General features: G+C 53.2%; 3 protein-coding genes across 3 annotated transcripts in view; 1 reads left to right on the plus strand and 2 right to left on the minus strand.

The window, feature by feature from the left end:
• LOC122100275 (zinc finger protein 791-like) overlaps positions 1-717 on the minus strand; it is a 29316-nt gene extending 28599 nt beyond the window's left edge. The window contains exon 1 of the mRNA XM_042670626.1: positions 612-717. Within this exon, the coding sequence (XP_042526560.1) occupies positions 612-717 (106 nt within the window). The remainder of the gene's footprint in view (positions 1-611) is intronic.
• Positions 718-11665: 10948 nt separating this feature from the next.
• LOC122100276 (olfactory receptor 10H1-like) lies at positions 11666-12613 on the plus strand. The gene has a single exon (XM_042670627.1). The coding sequence runs from the start codon at positions 11666-11668 to the stop codon at positions 12611-12613; it is 948 nt and encodes a 315-aa protein (XP_042526561.1).
• A 3019-nt stretch (positions 12614-15632) lies between these two features.
• LOC122100277 (olfactory receptor 10H1-like) lies at positions 15633-16580 on the minus strand. Its single transcript, XM_042670628.1, has one exon. The coding sequence runs from the start codon at positions 16578-16580 to the stop codon at positions 15633-15635; it is 948 nt and encodes a 315-aa protein (XP_042526562.1).
• Positions 16581-16853: the final 273 nt, after the last annotated feature.

Genomic DNA, 16853 nt, shown 5'->3' on the forward strand with positions numbered 1-16853 from the left:
ACAGGAAAAATACTACCAGGCCTGTTAAAATAACCAAATCAGCCAGGCGCTGGTGGCTCCCGCCTGTCATCCGAGCTACTCAGGAGGCTGAGATCTGAGGATCACAGTTCAAACCCAGCCTGGGCAGGAAAGTCCATGAAACTCTTATCTCCAATAAATAAACCACCAGGAAACGAGAAGTAGTGCTAGACTTGAGCTGAAGAGCTGCGGGACAGCACCCAGGCCTAGAGTTCAAGCCCCAGGACCACTACCACCTAAAACAACAAAAAGACCAAATCACACTCTCCAAGTTCTCTTTATGTGCTTGTCCTGGGGCTTGAACTCTGGGCCTGGGCGCTGTCCCTCAGCTTTCCAGCTCAAGGTGAACGCTCTACCACTTGAGCCACAGTGCCACTTCTGTTTTTTCTGGTGGTTCATTGTCAGTAAGAGTCTCACAGACTTTCCTGTCTGGGCTGGCTTTGAACCAGGATCCTCAGATCTCAGCCTCGTGACTACCTGGATGACAGGCATGAGCTCTGGGCTCCCTTGGTGAATTAATGTGCACACACGCCCCGCCTTGGCGAGCAGGAAGCCCTAGTTTTCTCATTGATCGAGTAGGAGCGAGACTTCACCTTCACCCACGCAGGCCAGGCTCCAGAGCGCGTCCAGCATCACCTCCCTGTAGAGATTCTTCTGGGAAGGATCCAGAAGAGTCCATTCCTCTTCAGTGAAGGTCATGGCCACGTCCTCTAAGGTCACACAGTCCTGGAACCACACAGAAGGTCAGGGAAGCCAGGTTGCTGGTGGCACCGCCACCCACCTACGATCCTAGCTTCTCAGAAGGCTGAGAAATGAGGATCAATTATGGTTGAAAGCCAGCCTGGGCAGACTTTTTTCTTTTTTGGTTGTTCATGGGGCTTGAGCTCTGGGCCTGGGTGCTTTCTCCTTCTAATAATGGTGCTCTACCACTTGAACCACAGCTGCACTCCTGGCTTTCTGCTGGTTAACTGGAGACAAGAACTGTACCAACAGGCTGGGAAGGTGGCTCAGTGGTAGAGCGCTTGCCTTGCATGCATGAGGCCCTGGGTTCGATTCCTCAGCACCACATACACAGAAAAAGCCGGAAGTGGCGCTGTGGCTCAAGTGGTAGAGCGCTGGCCTTGAGCTGAAGAACTGAGGGACAGCGCCCAGGCCCAGAGTTCAAGACCCAAAAAGGACAATCTCCCTTCCCCCACCAAAGAGGAAAAAAATTTTCTTTGAAATGTTTATTCCAATTAGTAACCCTTAATGAGCCTACTAACTTAAACAACATCAGAAACAGGGCTGGCAATGTGGCTTAGGAGTAGAGCGCTTGCCTGGCATGCATGAAGCCCAGGGTTCAATTCCTCAGTACCACACACACAGAAAAAGTAAGTAGTGCTGTGGCTCAAGTGGTAGAGTGCTATCCTTGAGTAAAAGAAGCTCAGGGACAGTGCCCAGGCCCAGAGTTCAAGCCCCAGGACTGGCAAAAAAAAAAGACATCAGAAATAGAAGTGGTCACACTAATCTCCCAGGAAATTTAAAGGGCCACCAGAATTATTGTACACACTAAATGATAATTAAGGGTTAAGTGATTAAATCACTTTTTTGGGGGGGGGTTGGTTGTGGGCCTTGAACTCTGGGCCTGGGCGCCGTCCCTCAGCTCTTCAGCTCAAGGCGAGCGCTCTACTACTTGAGCCACAGCGCCACTTCCAGTTTTATGGTGGTTTACTGGAGATCAGAGTCTCGTGGATCTTCCTGCCCGGGCTGGGCTGGCTTTGAACCAAGATTCTCAGATCTCAGCCTTTTTTTTTTTTTTTTGGGTCCGGTCATGGGCCCTGAACTCTGGGCCTGGGCGCTGTCCCTCAGCTCTTCAGCTCAAGGTTAGTGCTCTACCAGTTGAGCCACAGCGCCACTTCCGGCTTTTTTCTTTTTTGCTTATGTGGTGCTGAGGAATCGAACCCAGGGCCTTGAGCATGCAAGGCAAGCGCTCTACCACTGAGCCACCTTCCCAGCCCAGATCTCACCGTGGATTACAGGTGTGAGCCATCAGGGCGTGGCTAAACCACTTTTTTGAGAGAATCAATCTATGAAAGCTCAGATAAGACAAACAATAACGAGCCCGTATAAAGAAACTAAGAAAAACCAATGCTGAAGGCTCACACCTGGAATCCCTAACCACTCAGGAGGTTGAGATCTGAGGACGGAGGTTTGAAACCAGCCCAGGCAGAAAAGTACTTGAGCTTTTTTTGTTTTTGTTCTTTTGCTGGTACTAGGGTTTGAACTCTGGCCCAAGACGCTGTCCCCCATATATTTTTTCCCCTCAAGGCTAGCACTCTACCGCTTGAACCACAGCACCGCTTCCAGCTTTTTTTTTTTTTTTTGCCAATCCTGGGGTTTGAACTCCGTACCTGGGCGCTGTCCCTGAGCTGCTTTTGCTAGCACTCTACCACTTGAGCCACAGCACTACTTCTTACTTTTTCTGTGTATGTGGTGCTGAGGAATCGAACCCTGGGCTTCATACATGCTAGGGGAGCACTCTACCATTGAGCCGCCTTCCCAGCCCCAACTACTTCCAGCGGTTTTGTGAGTAGTTTATAGGAGATAAGTTTTACAGACTGGCCTGAAGCTGGTGACACAGCCTGTAATCCCAACACCTCAATAGTTAATTGCCTTTATCGTTAAGAGCTATTAAGTGATTTTGTTTTGTTTTGTTGTTTGGTGCCATCCTGTGGTTTGAACTCAGGGCCCGGGTGCTTTTTCGCTGAAGACTAGTGCTCTGTACCACTTGAGCCACATACAGCAGCACTTCTGGCTTTTTGGTGGTTCATCGGAGTGAGTCTCATGGACTTTCCTGCCACGGCTGGCTAGGAACCACAGATCCTCAGATCTCAGCCTCCAGATTAGCTGGGATTACAGGTGGAATCCATCAGCCTCTCCACCCCCACTGTTTTCTTCATGCAGTGCTGAAAATGGCTCACCAAGGAAAAAACTCAGCTACACCCCCCCCACCCAAGGGCAGCGATTAAAGCCCCCCCCCCTCCAGCCCCTTTGAATTGTGGATAAAAAGCCAGAAGCAAAGTAACACCCACCCGTACACCCTGGTCACACCCTGGTTAACCAATTACAAAACCCTAGGACGCGTTTAGTTCCTAAAAGGATTTAACTCCTGTTAGTTAGAAACAATACAAAATGAAAGCAAACAAACAAACTTTCTTAAATTCCTCTTCTACCTCCAAGCCTGGGAGTCTCCACCCAAGCCCAGGCCGGACCCAGCCTCCAATTCCTCCCTGCAGTCTCCAAAAGAGGCCAGCATCAGGGAATATCCCTGAGGAAGGAGGAGCGAGGCCCCACAGGACCAACATTCGTGGGGGTGCGCGTGTCTGTCCTTCGGGGGCTTGAACTCAAGGCCTGCGCACCGCCCCTGAGCCTTTCCACTCGAGTCGGTGCTCTACTGTGGAGCCACAGCTCCACTTCCGGCTTGAGTCTCCCCGACTTTGAACTTGGGATCTCAGCTTCCTGAGTGTCAGGGATTACAGGCGTGAGCCGCTGATTTGACTCACCTTTCCCCCCCCTTTAAACGTTAGAAACAGGCCAGGACCAGAACGATTTCCATCAGAAAGAGCCCATCTCCCCAGGCGGGCACACCTGCCCCCTCCAGACCCAATACTTAGGGACTTACTGTCAAGAGTCCCCCTCCGCCCCCCAGCCTGGGGACACTGGATCCAGGTGCAGGAAGGCTCACTGGAGGCTGGAGGTGAAGTGATCAAACTAGCTGGTCGCCCAGGACTCAGCCTGAGGGCGGGAGAGGCTGGCTGGGGCCGGCCTACCACCGGAGACTGCCGGGGCTTCCCCTGCTGGTAACGTCCCCCTACCTGCCTCAGACCCAGGCCTCCCGGACTCACCATAGCTGTCTTCCGAGGTGTCAGCCCCACTCCACGATCAGCAACTCAACTCTAGAGCCGAGCCAGCGAGCGCACACGTACAGTTCGGGAGTCTGCAAGGGAAAATGAGAAAGCCTACCTCCCGGGACGCATTTGAGCAACTGTAAGCCCCGCCTTGGCCGCCCGGGTTGATTGGCTGTGGTTAAATGCCCAACCCTGAAGGTGGAGAGACGGGGAAGCAGCTCTCCCCCCCCCAGGGCAGAGGAAATCTAGAGAGGAATTCCAGCCACAGATTTTGCTAACCTGAGCTTCTTCCTGGGGCTAGAATGCGGCCCGGTTTGGGGCTGGAGGGTGGGCAATAATTGTAGATTGGCAGAACTGGCTCCTGCATGGTCAGGATTTTCCTTTGCCTTTCTGTGTGTGCACCGGTGTTGGGACTTGAATTCAGGGCCTGGGCGTTGGCCCTGAGCTTTTTTTTGTGCTCAAGGTTGGTGTTCTACCACTTACGTCACAGCACTACTTCTGGCTTCTTTTGCGGCCTGGCTGGGGCGGGGCGGGGCGATGGTTCACTTGAGATTAGAGTCTCACAGACTTTCCGGTCTGGGCTGGTGTGGAACCGTGATCCTCAGATCTCAGCCTCCTGAGTAAAGCAGGCTTGAGCTACCCAGGCCTCCAGGGCACTAATCTGACTCATTTAGGGCTTTGTGAAGCCAGACTCTTTGGGTTGGATAGACTGAAGGATTGTCTTTGTTGTGCTAATGAAAGATCCGGGGTGAGAGGTGCGGGGGGAGGTCCCCCAGGTAACTTCTGGACCGACCATGGCCAGGCAGTCCGGAAGAATGAGACCGTAGGACCCTCCTGCCAAGGGTTTGGAGAACTGCTGGACCCTCAACGCCCCCCTCCCCATCCTGTGCCCCCCAGACTCATCCCGTTTGGCTGTTCCTGCGGTCCCAGTTTTATCTTCCACTGGTTGTGACGGTCCATTATTTATTATTTATTGGGAGTCAGTCCTGGGGCTTGAACTCAGGGCCTGAGCACCACCCCTGAGCTTGCTTGCTTTTCTTTTTCTTTTTTTGCTCAAGGCTGGTGCTCATATCACTGGAGCCAAGGCTCCACTTCCAGCTTCCGGGCGGTTCACTGGACATAAGAGTCTCACAGAAGCCAGGCATGAGGGGCTCATGATTGTAATTCCAGCTACTTAGGAGGCTGAGATCTAAGGATCCTGGTTGGAAGCCAGCAGCGGCAGGAAAGTCTGTGAGACTCTTATCTCCAATGAACCACCAAAAAACCACAAGTGGAGCTGTGGCTCAAGAGGTAGAGAGATAGCTTTGACCTCTTTTGCTCAGGGACAGCGCCCCAGCCCTGAGTTCAAACCCCAGGGCCAGCACAAACACACACACACACATACACACACACACACATGCACGCACGGAAAGAAGAGAAAGAAAGAGAAAGGAAGCAGGGAAGAAAGGAAGACATAAAGGTCTAGATTAGTAAATCTCCTGTCTGGGTGTATTGGAGACCTGGTTTTCTGAGTTACTCACTTGATGGATTTATAATCTGACACCTTAATTCAGATGTGGAGCAGCAAGTCATTAGGGGCTTGTCCTGGGGGCTCATTCCCACCCAGCCTTTCTCTCTTCTCCCCTGCCCCCCCCTTTTTTTTGGTCGGTCGTGGGGCCTGAACTCTGGGCCTGGGCGCTGTCCCTCAGCTCTTCAGCTCAAGGCTAGCGCTCTACCACTTGAGCCACAGCGCCACTTCCGGCTTTTTCTGTGTATGTGGTGCTGAGAAATCGAACCCAGGGCCTCAGGCATGCAAGGCAAGCGCTCTACCACTGAGCCACCTTCCCAGTCCCTCTTTTCTTTCTGTGTGGGTGCTGGGACTTGAATTTGGGGCCCGGGCATTGCTGCTCCTGAGCTTTTTCACTCCAGGCTAGTGCTCTATCTACCACCTTGGCACAGCTCTACTTCTGGCTTGTTTTGGTGGTTTATTGGAGATAAGAGTCTCCCAGCTAGGCGCTGTGGCTCACACCTGTCATCTTGGCTACTCAGGAGGGTGAGATATGAGGATTGCGGTTCAAAGCCAGCCTGGGCAGGAAAGCCCGTGAGACTCTTATCTCTAATAAACCACTAGAAAACCAGAAGTGGCGCTGTGACTCAAGTGGTAGAGTGCTCGCCTTGAGCTGAAGAGCTGAGGGACTGCGCCCAGGCTTCCCTGCCCTGACTGCCTTTGAACTATGATCTTCAGCGCTCAGCCTCCAGAGTGGCTGGGCTGACAGGCAGGAACATTGGTGCCAGCAGGTTCTTTCTGTCTTTGGTTATTATAGAAGGAAGGGGGGGGGGGGGGGGGCGCGGGACAGGCATCTGTCTTCCTAAAAGCCAGAGTAGAGGAAGTGGGCTCCAGGAAGAAGGAGAGGGAAAAGGAAAATGGAGGGACAGGGAGGGAAGAGGGGGTGGGGGAGGGAGGGACAGAGGGATAGGAAGGGACAGAGAAGCCAGGCACTGTGGCTCACGCCTAGTACTAGCTGTTCAGAAGGGCCCAGATCTGAGGACCATGGCTCAGAGCTAGCTCCCTGCAGGAAAGTCTGTGAGACTCTTATCTTCAATTAACCAAAAAGTCAGAAGTGGAGCTGTGGCTCAGGTGGTAGAATGCCAGCCTGAGCAAGAAAAGCTCAGGGACTATGCCCAGACCGTGAATTCAAGCCCTAGGACAGGCACAATGAAAGAAAGAGAGAAAGGAAGAAAAGAAGAAAGAAAGAAAGGAAGGAAGGAAGAAGAGAGGGAGGGAAGGAAGAAGGAAAGAAGGGAGAGACGGAAGGAAGGAAGAAGGAAAGAAGGGAGAGACGGAAGGAAGGAAGGAAGGAAGGAAGGAAGGAAGGAAGGAAGGGGAAAATGGATACAAGAAAGTTAGATGATGGTTAGTTGTGGGGCTTGAACTCAGGGCCTGGGCAACTGTCTCTGAGCTCTTTTGCTCAAGGCTAGTGTTCTGCCACTTTTTTGGGGGGGAGGGGGTCCCGTCATGGGGCCTGAACTCTGGGCCTGGGCGCTGTCCCTCAGCTCTTCAGCTAAAGGCTAACGCTCTACCACTTGAACCACAGCGCCACTTCCGTATTTTTTTGTGTGTGTGTGCTTATGTGGTGCTGAGGAATAGAACCCAGGGCCTCAGCCATGCAAGGCAAGCGCTCTACCACTGAGCCACCTTCCCAGCCCCACTTTTTTTTTTTGTCCTGGGGCTTGAACTTGGGGACTGGGCACTGTCCCTGAACCTCTTTGTGTTCAGGGATAGTACTCTCCCACTTGAGCCACATCCCATTTCTGGCTTTTGCTGAGTGGCTTAGTGAAGCGTCTCATCAACTTTCTCTGCCTGGGCTGGCTTTGAACCATGATCCTCAGATCTCAGCCTCCTGAGTAGATATGATTGCAGGCGTGAGCCACTGGTGCCCAGCTGGATGGGTAATTTGGCAAATTAGATGTATATGGATAATTAGACATATAATAGATAATTAGGAAAGTAGGTTGATAGGCAATGGATAATTTCATAGAAGATAGAAAATTAGAGAGAAAAATAAATACATTCTGGGCGCTGGTGGCTCACTGTGTAGTCCTAGGTACCCCAAGGTGGAGAACTGAGGAGCGTGATTTGAAGCCAACCTGGATAGGAAAGTCTGTGAGACTCTTATCTCCAATTAGCTACCAGAAAACCAGAGGTAGAGTTGTGGCTCAAATGGTAGAGCACCAGCCATGGACCGGTGGCTCACACCTGTCATCCCAGCTACTCAGGAGGCTGAGATCTGAGGATCTTGGTTCAAAGCCAGCCTGGGCAGGAACATTTGTGAGATTCTTATCTCCAATAAAGCACTAGAAAACCAGAAGTGGCGCTGTGGCTCAAGCGGTAGAGCGCTCACCCTTGAGCTGAAGAGCTGAGGGACAGCGCCCAGGCCCAGAGTTCAAGCCCCATGACCGACAACAACAACAACAACAACAAAAAATATATATATATAATGGATAATTACATAAATAGATAATGAGATAATCAAATAAATATGAAGGATTGATAATAATTAGCTGAAAGATCATAAGACAGATGATCGATCCACAGATAATTGAATGACAGATACTTGACAGAGGATTGCTAGCTAATTAATAGATAACAGGGACGGTAGATGGTGGATGGATAGACGATGGAGGAGAGACAGTGGATGGATGGATCCCGGGAGGAGGCCGAGGGTCCCCTGGCACCCCCTTGGCCTGGTAGTGCCCGACTCCCTCCCTGCCCAGACAGCTCCGTGCCAGGCCTGTGGGAACGCGGCCCTGGGGAGGAGCCCCAGCCGCAGAGGTAAAGCTGGGGCCCCGGGGCTGGGGCTGGGCTCCAGGGCCTCCCCAAAGGTGAGCCAAGAAGGGAACCCGCCCTTCCTACCAGGGAGGTGTGTGAGGCTAAAGCAGCAGCTGGGGAGTCTGGGCCAGAGAAGGCCTGTGATCAGAGGAGGCTGCAGACGGGAGAAGATGGCCGGGTGATGGGGAGTTAAGGTGCGGGCCGGCCGGCAGCCCGCTCTGCCTGTGCGCTGGTCCTGGCCCGGCTTGCTCCCTGGTCACTGCGTCCCTGGTCTGTTCTGAGGTGAGCTTGAATGTGTCATTCTGCACAGGGTGTTTGTCCCCAACGCCAGTGTGTGTGTGTGTGTGTGTGTGTGTGTGTGTGTGTGCGCGCGTGCGTGCGTGTGTGTGTGCACATGTGTGTGTGTGTGTGTGCACGCGCGTGCACACACGTGCTGGTCCTGAAGCTTGAACTCAGGGCCTGGGAGCTGTCCTTGGCCTTTTTCACTCAAAGCTGGCGTTCTACCACTTGAGCCGCAGCTCCGCTCCTGGCTTTTCTCAGTGGTTCATGGGAGATAAGAGGCTCACAGACTGTTCTGCCTGGGCTGGCTTTGAACTTTGATCCTCAGGTTTCAGCCTCCTGAGTAGACAGGTGGGAGCCACCAAGGGGCCTGGTTAGGATCGCCTCCAATTCCACCAGGAATGAGTATGAGCTCTCTGCCTTGAACTTCATGGCCGGCGCTCACCCCCTGTTCCTTCCCGCGCTTGGCCAGCTTGCGGGGACTCCTCTAGCGATGGTCCTTTAGCACAAGCCCTCCCTGTGACAGATCTCCTTCCTGCTAAGCGTCCATGGCCCTGCGATCTCAGTTTGGAACTCTGGCGCTCCGGGGAGGGGCTCTGCTCCTGTGGCCACCGGTCCCTTTGTCCACGATGGGATGGATGAGGGCCGCTTGCCTTTGTTTTCTGTGCTTTGTTTCTAGTTGATAAATAAAGCTGGGAGCCAGTGGCTCACACCTGTCATCCCAGCTACTCCAGTGGCTGAGACCTGGGGATTGCCGCTCTAAGCCAGCCCAGGCAGGAAAGTCCATGAAACTCTTATCGCCAATGAACCACCAGAAAACTGCAGGTGGCATTGTGGCTCAAGGGGTAGAGCTTTCGCCTGGAACAAAAGAGCTCAGGGATAGTGCCAAACCCTGAGTTCAAGCCCCATGACCAGCACACACGCATGCGCGTGCGCACACACACACACACACACACACACACACACACACATAATTGTTATTATAAAGGCGATATACAAAGGGGTTATGGTTAGAAAAATCAGGTAATAGGGACTGGGAAGGTGGCTTAGCGGAAGAGTGCTTACCTAGCATGCATGAAGCCCTGGGTTTAATTCCTCAGTACCACATACACAGAAAAAGCTGGAGGTGGTGCTGTGACTCATGGTAGAGCACTAGTCTTGAGGACAGAGGGGCTCAGGGACAGCGCCAGGCCCTGAGTTCCAAGCTCCAGAACTGGAAATAAAAAATAAAAAGTCAGGTAATGAGTACATTTATTTTCTTTTATTCTGCTAATCCTGGGGCTTAAACTCCAGGCCTGGGCACTGTCCCTGAGCTTCTTTTGCTCAAGGCTAGCACTCTACCACTTGAGCCATAGCACCACTTCTGGCTTTTTCGGTGTATGTGGTGCTGAGGAATTAAACCCAGGGCTTCATGCATGCTAGGTGAGCGCTCTACCACTGAGTCATATTTTCAGCCCTCTTACTGTTATTATAAAGGTGTTGTAGTGGGGATACAGTTACACAAGTCAATTAAAGAGCACATTTCCTTTTTTTTCCTATTTTTTTCTTTTTTCTTTTTTTTTTGGGTCCAGTTGTGGGGCCTGAACTCTGGGCCTGGGCACTGTCCCTCAGCTCTTCGGCTCAAAGCTAGCTCTCTACCACTTGAACCATAGTGCCACTTCCGGCTTTTTTCTTTTTGCTTATGTGGTGCTGGGGAATCGAACCTAGGGCCTCAGGCATGCAAGGCAAGCGCTCTACCACGGAGCCCCAAGAGCCCATTTCTTTTGGGGCAATGTGATCCCTTCCCTCACTTTCTCCCAGTTAATTATTTTTGTTTTTGTTAGTCCTGGGGCTTGAACTCAGGGCCTGGGCACTGTCCCCAAGCCATTTGGTGCTCAAAGTTAGCACTCTACCATGTGAGCCATAGTACCACTTCCGGTTTTCTGGTGGTTCACTGGAGATAAGAGTCGCTCGGACTTTCCTGCCTGGGCTGGCTTTGAACCATGATCCTCAGATCTCAGCCTCCTGAGTAGCTAAGATGACAGGCATAAGCCACTGGCACCCAGTTGCAGTTATTTTTTACAGAATTTCATATACTTTACTTGGGCTAACCTTGAGATTATGATCCTCCTACTCCTATTTCCTAATTAGCTGGCTGTTTCATTCTGTATTTATTTATTTATTTATTTATTGTCGGCCATGGGGCTTGAACTCTGCGCCTAGGCGCTGTCCCTGGGCTCTTCAGCTCAAGGCGAGTGCTCTACCACTTGAGCCACAGTGCTACTTCTGGTTTTCTGAGTGGTTTATTGGAGATCAGAGTCTCACGGACTTTCCTGCCTAAGCTGGCTTTGAACTGTGATCCTCAGAACTCAGCCTCCTGAGTGGCTAGGATTACAGGCGTGAGCCACCGGCGCCTGGCTCTTTCTGTATATTCTCACCAACTACAATTAGGCCTTTTAACCCATCTATATTGCCTCTTTGAATCTGGTATTGTGAGCAGGGCAGTTTCTATCTCTCTGCAAAGACTTTTTGCTGAGCACTGTGTCCTGCTAGTGACTCAGGAGGCCGAGATCTGAGTGAAGATCATGGCTCCAAAGCCAGGCCAAGGAGCAACGTCTGTGCAATTCTTCCTTTCTTCCTTCCTTCCTTCCTTTCTTCCTTCCCTTCTTCCTTTCCTTCCTTCTTCCTTTCCTTCCTTCCTTCTTTCTTTCTTTCTTTCGTCCTGTTTTGTGTCTTGAACTCTGGGCCTGGGCGCTGTCCTTGCGCTCTTCAGCTCAAGGTGAGTGCTTTACCACTTGAGCCACAGCGCCACTTCCAGTTCTCTGGTGGCTGAGCCACCGGTGCCCAGCTTTGTACAATTCGTATATCTAGCTAACCAGTAGAAAGCCAGGAGTGCAGCTGTGGTTGAAGTGGTAGAACACCAGCATTTGAACGAGAGAGCTCAGGGACCGCGCCCGGGCCCTGAGTTCAAGACCCAGGACTGACACATATATAATTGTACAGTTTAATTTGTATGTATATAAATAGTTTAATTTGTACATATAGTTTAATGTATATATAGTTTGATTTCCTTTTTCATGTACTGGCAGATGAACTAGTTGCAGCGGGTTCGGGTGAAGGACCATCGCCTCTGTCCCTCCGTCCACACGGCCCTGGCTCTCCTTCCCAGTCCCCTCCACCGGACATGGCCACCATGCCAGACCCCAACTCCACTTCCCTGTCCGAGTTCATCCTGCTGGGCTTCTCGGCCTTCCCCCGCCTGCAGCCCCTCTTCTTCCCGCTCTTCCTGCTCATGTACCTCTCCACGTTGCTAGGCAACCTGCTCATCATGGCCACCGTGGGCCTGCAGCGCGGCCTCCACACGCCCATGTACCTCTTCCTCTGCACCCTGTCCCTGTCCGAGCTCCTGTACACGGTGGCCATCATCCCGCGCATGCTGGCCGACCTGCAGGCCGCCCGCCACGCCATCGCCCTGCCGGCCTGCGCCTGCCAGATGTTCTTCTCCTTCTCCTTCGGCTTCACCCATTCCTTCCTGCTCACCGTCATGGGCTACGACCGCTACGTGGCCATCTGCCACCCCCTGCGCTACTCCGCGCTCATGGGCCCGCGCGGCTGCGCCTGCCTGCTGGGCTGCTCCTGGGCCGGCGGCTTCCTCATGGGGCTGGTGGTGACGGCCGCCATCTTCCACCTCCACTTCTGCGGGCCCAATCGCATCCGCCATTTCTTCTGCCACGTGCCGCCGCTGCTGAAGCTGGCCTGCGGCCACGGCGTGCTGCCCGTGGCCAGGGCTGTGGGGCTGGTGTGCATCGCCGCCCTGCTGGGCTGCTGCCTCCTCATCCTGCTGTCCTACGCCTCCATCCTGGGCACCATCCTGAGCATGCCCTCGGCCGAGGGCCGCCGCAAGGCCTTCTCCACCTGCGCCTCCCACCTCACCGTGGTCGTCGTGCACTACGGCTTCGCCTCGGTCATCTACCTCAAGCCCAGGGGCCCCCCGGCTCTGGAGGGGGACACCCTGATGGGCATCACCTACACCATCCTCACGCCCTTCCTCAGCCCCATCATCTTCAGCCTCCGGAACAAGGAGCTCAAAGCCGCCATGAAGAAGACCTTCCTGCACAAATTCAGTCTCCGGCACAGGTGAAGAGGCCGGGCCTCCGGTGCGAATGGCTTGGGAAGGAGAGACAGGCACTCACCCTAGGCATGAGGTCTCATTATATGCACCAGTCCTCGGGCTGGAACTCGGGGCCCGGGCACTGTTGTCCTTCAGCCTTTTCCCTCAAGGCTGGTGCTCTACCACTTGAGCCACAGCTCCACTTCCTGCTTTTTGGGTAGTTAGTGGGAGAGAAGGGTCTCATGGGGTTTCCTGCTTGAAGGGGCTTTCAACTGTGATCCTCAGACCTCAGTCTCCTGAGTAGCTGGGATGATACGTGTGAGCCACCAACGCTCAGCCGTGGGTCTTGAACTCTGGACCTGGGAGCTGTCCCTCAGCTCTTCAGCTCAAGGTGAGCTACCTCTTGAGCCATAGAGCTACTTCCTATTCTAGGGTTTTAGGGTTGATTTGCACTCTGTTATTGGGATTGTGAGTTCCATTTCCTTGATGACAAAGAGAAGGCATTCAATGTTCCTCTTTTGTGTGTGTGTGTGTGTGTGTGTGTGTGTGTGTGTGTGTGTGTGTATGTGAGATGTGGGGCCTGAACTCTGGGCCTGGGCGCTGTCCCTGATCTCTTCAGCTCAAGGCGAGTGCTCTACCACTTGAGCCTCAGTGCCACTTCTGGCTTTTTCTGCATATGTGGTGCTGAGGAATCGAACCCAGGGCCTCAGGCATGCAAGGCAAGCGCTCTACCACTGAGCCACCTTCCCAGCCCCCTCAATGTTGCTCTTGGAGAAGGAATTTCCTTGACAAAGAATGTCCGTGTGGATTCCCCGTCACCAGAGAGAAAGTCAGTGTGTTGTGGTTTAGTTCATGAAATGTAGATTACTTTCTAAAATCCAGAGGAGGCTGAAAGGCTGGCATGACAGCTCAGTGACCCAGGAGGCCGAGCTCTGAGGACCGTAGTTCAAAGCCAGCCTGGGCAGAAAAGTCTGAGAGACTCTTATCTCCAGTTAACCGGCAAAAAAAGCTGGAAGTGGAGCTGTGGTTTGAGTGATTCAGCCGTAAGGGGAAAAGCTCAGGGACGGAGCTCAGGCTTTGAGTTCCAGCCCTAATTACTAGCACGCAAAAAAAAAAAAAAAAAAAGATAATTTGGATCTTTATATGCATCTTATGATCACTCTATTGTTTCATAAATATAGATACAGTTTACAATAAAGCACATGATTGTGAATGAATTGCATTGCGTTAAACAGTATTCGTCTTGATTCTCGAATGCGTGGCGGCCACTTAAGTCGGGTGCCCTAATGTGCCGCCTCACCGCTCCTCCTGCTCCCTGAGGACCAAACATTTCTTTTCCTTTTTTTGTCTCTAAAGACCAAAACTAGAAGCCATCATTAATTTTTTTTCTGGTGATAGAAAATAGGGATAAGTGTGAACCCTCGGTGTACGCCCAGCCAGCATTTTGGGGGTGATCACGTACACCACTCGGTGGAGCTCCTTCTCCTGGGTTATCACCGCCCCCCATCTCCTGTCTTGAACCAGCTTCCACGCTCTGGACGTTTCCCAGCCCCGCAGTTCTGGCTGTGTGCCATTCTGCGTTCAGTGCTCCTTCGGGTCGCGTTCCTTGGTCTCCCCAAGGCTGAGAGCTCAGAGGGGTGATTAAGGAAACTGTCTACAGAGGTGGGCGGTGGGCAGAGACCGCCAGGCTGGTGTGGCACCGCCTCTGAGCTAATCCAGACCAGGCGTTGCCATGCGAACTGCCAGACTCTAAGGCCAGACCAACACAGATCCCAAAACCTGAGGATGCGCCCATTCCTCCCGTGTGATCCCATGGGATTTGCCCCAAAGCAGACCCATTATCTTCAGTACTTGCATTGTCTCTAGGTGACTTGGAATAATTAGCACAGTGTAAGCCCGAGCCAGGGACTCCCACCTCTCGTCCCAGCTACTCTGGAGGCTGAGATCTTGAGGATTTCAGTTCGAATCCAGCCCCAGGCAAGAAAAGCCTAGGAGAGTCTTCTCACCACTTCTAGAAAACTGGAAGTGGAGCTGTGGCTCAAATGCTAGCCTTCAGCGAAAAGAGCCAAGAGACATTATTTATTGCCCAGGACCTGAGTTCAAACTCCACAACACACCCCCTCAAAAAAAAAAAAAAGAAGAAGAAGAGAGAAAAGACCAGTTGACAGGAAGAGCCAGACTGTTGGCCTGAGCGGTAGCTCTTTCTAACTTTTATTGCATAAAACAAGAAAATAAACTTCAGGTTGTTTTCATTACTATGCAAAATTGTGTAAAGTTTTACAATCTCAGCGCTCCATACTGGGTCGTATCAGCCATACTCTTCCATTTCACATTGCATTGTGGGTTTGTGTGGTTTGTGTGTGTGTTGTGTCGGGTGTGTGTGTGTGTGTGTGTGTGTGTGTGTGTGTGTGTGGACACTAGTCCTGGGGCTTGAACTCCAGGCCTAGGCACTGTCCCAGAGCTACTTTTGCTCAAGGCTAGCTCTCTACCACTTGAGCCATAGCACCACTTCCAGCTTTTTCTGTGTGTGTGGTGCTGAGGAATCGAACCCAGGGCTTCACGCACACCAGACAAGCACTCTACCACTGAACCACCTTCCCAGCCCCATGTCTCTTAATCTTGACAAAGCAAAGACAAACCTCAGGCTCTGGTGTCTGGTGCCTGTCATCCCAGCTGCTGAGGAGGGCTGAGAGCTGGCACCATAGCCAAAGCCAAAAACACACGGCACGCTCTTATCTCCAAAGAACCACCAAAAAGCTGGAAGTGCAGGGCTGGAAAGGTGGCTCAGTGGCAGAGCGTGTGCCTGGCGTGCAGGAAGCCCTGGGTTCGATTCCTCAGTACCACTTACACAGAAAAAGCCAGAAGTGGCGCTGTGGCTGGAGTGGTATAGAGTGCTAGCCTTGAGCAAAAGAAGCTCAGAGACAATACCCAGGCCCCGAGTTCAAGATGAAAACAACAAAAAAAGATAAGGGGGAGTGTGGTTCGCATGGGAGCCCAGAGCCTGTTTTGAGGAGAGGAATGGGGTGAGGAGTAGCAGGGTGCCGGGTCATTACCGCTTCTCTGGGTAGAGTTTGTGCAGGAAGGTCTTCTTCATGGCGGCTTTGAGCTCCTTGTTCCGGAGGCTGAAGATGATGGGGCTGAGGAAGGGCGTGAGGATGGTGTAGGTGATGCCCATCAGGGTGTCCCCCTCCAGAGCCGGGGGGCCCCTGGGCTTGAGGTAGATGACCGAGGCGAAGCCGTAGTGCACGACGACCACGGTGAGGTGGGAGGCGCAGGTGGAGAAGGCCTTGCGGCGGCCCTCGGCCGAGGGCATGCTCAGGATGGTGCCCAGGATGGAGGCGTAGGACAGCAGGATGAGGAGGCAGCAGCCCAGCAGGGCGGCGATGCACACCAGCCCCACAGCCCTGGCCACGGGCAGCACGCCGTGGCCGCAGGCCAGCTTCAGCAGCGGCGGCACGTGGCAGGCGAAATGGCGGATGCGATTGGGCCCGCAGAAGTGGAGGTGGAAGATGGCGGCCGTCACCACCAGCCCCATGAGGAAGCCGCCGGCCCAGGAGCAGCCCAGCAGGCAGGCGCAGCCGCGCGGGCCCATGAGCGCGGAGTAGCGCAGGGGGTGGCAGATGGCCACGTAGCGGTCGTAGCCCATGACGGTGAGCAGGAAGGAGTGGGTGAAGCCGAAGGAGAAGGAGAAGAACATCTGGCAGGCGCAGGCCGGCAGGGCGATGGCGTGGCGGGCGGCCAGCAGGTCGGCCAGCATGCGCGGGATGATGGCCACCGTGTACAGGAGCTCGGACAGGGACAGGGTGCAGAGGAAGAGGTACATGGGCGTGTGGAGGCCGCGCTGCAGGCCCACGGTGGCCATGATGAGCAGGTTGCCTAGCAACGTGGAGAGGTACATGAGCAGGAAGAGCGGGAAGAAGAGGGGCTGCAGGCGGGGGAAGGCCGAGAAGCCCAGCAGGATGAACTCGGTCACTGTGGAGCGGTTGGCGCCCTGCATGGAGCAGGGCTGCGGGTGACAGGGGACCGGGCAGCTGCTGAGGGTGGCCCGAGTCGGCTAGCACTTATTCTGATCCCGCGTCGATCGTCAGGCTGTGATGGAAGACCAGGACCGTTATTTTGATCATTAGTATTATCATTATGTTATTATGATTAACCTCCTTTTTATTTGAAGGCTGTTGACATACTCTGAGAACATCAGAACTTACCAAAACAAAGAAAAATTGTTCAGCCGGGCACTGGTGGCTCACGCCTGTCAATCAAACTACTCAGG

Source organism: Dipodomys spectabilis, unplaced genomic scaffold (genome assembly GCF_019054845.1).
Source record: "Dipodomys spectabilis isolate Male_0828 unplaced genomic scaffold, ASM1905484v1 ptg000573l, whole genome shotgun sequence".
Taxonomy (NCBI): domain Eukaryota; kingdom Metazoa; phylum Chordata; class Mammalia; order Rodentia; family Heteromyidae; genus Dipodomys; species Dipodomys spectabilis.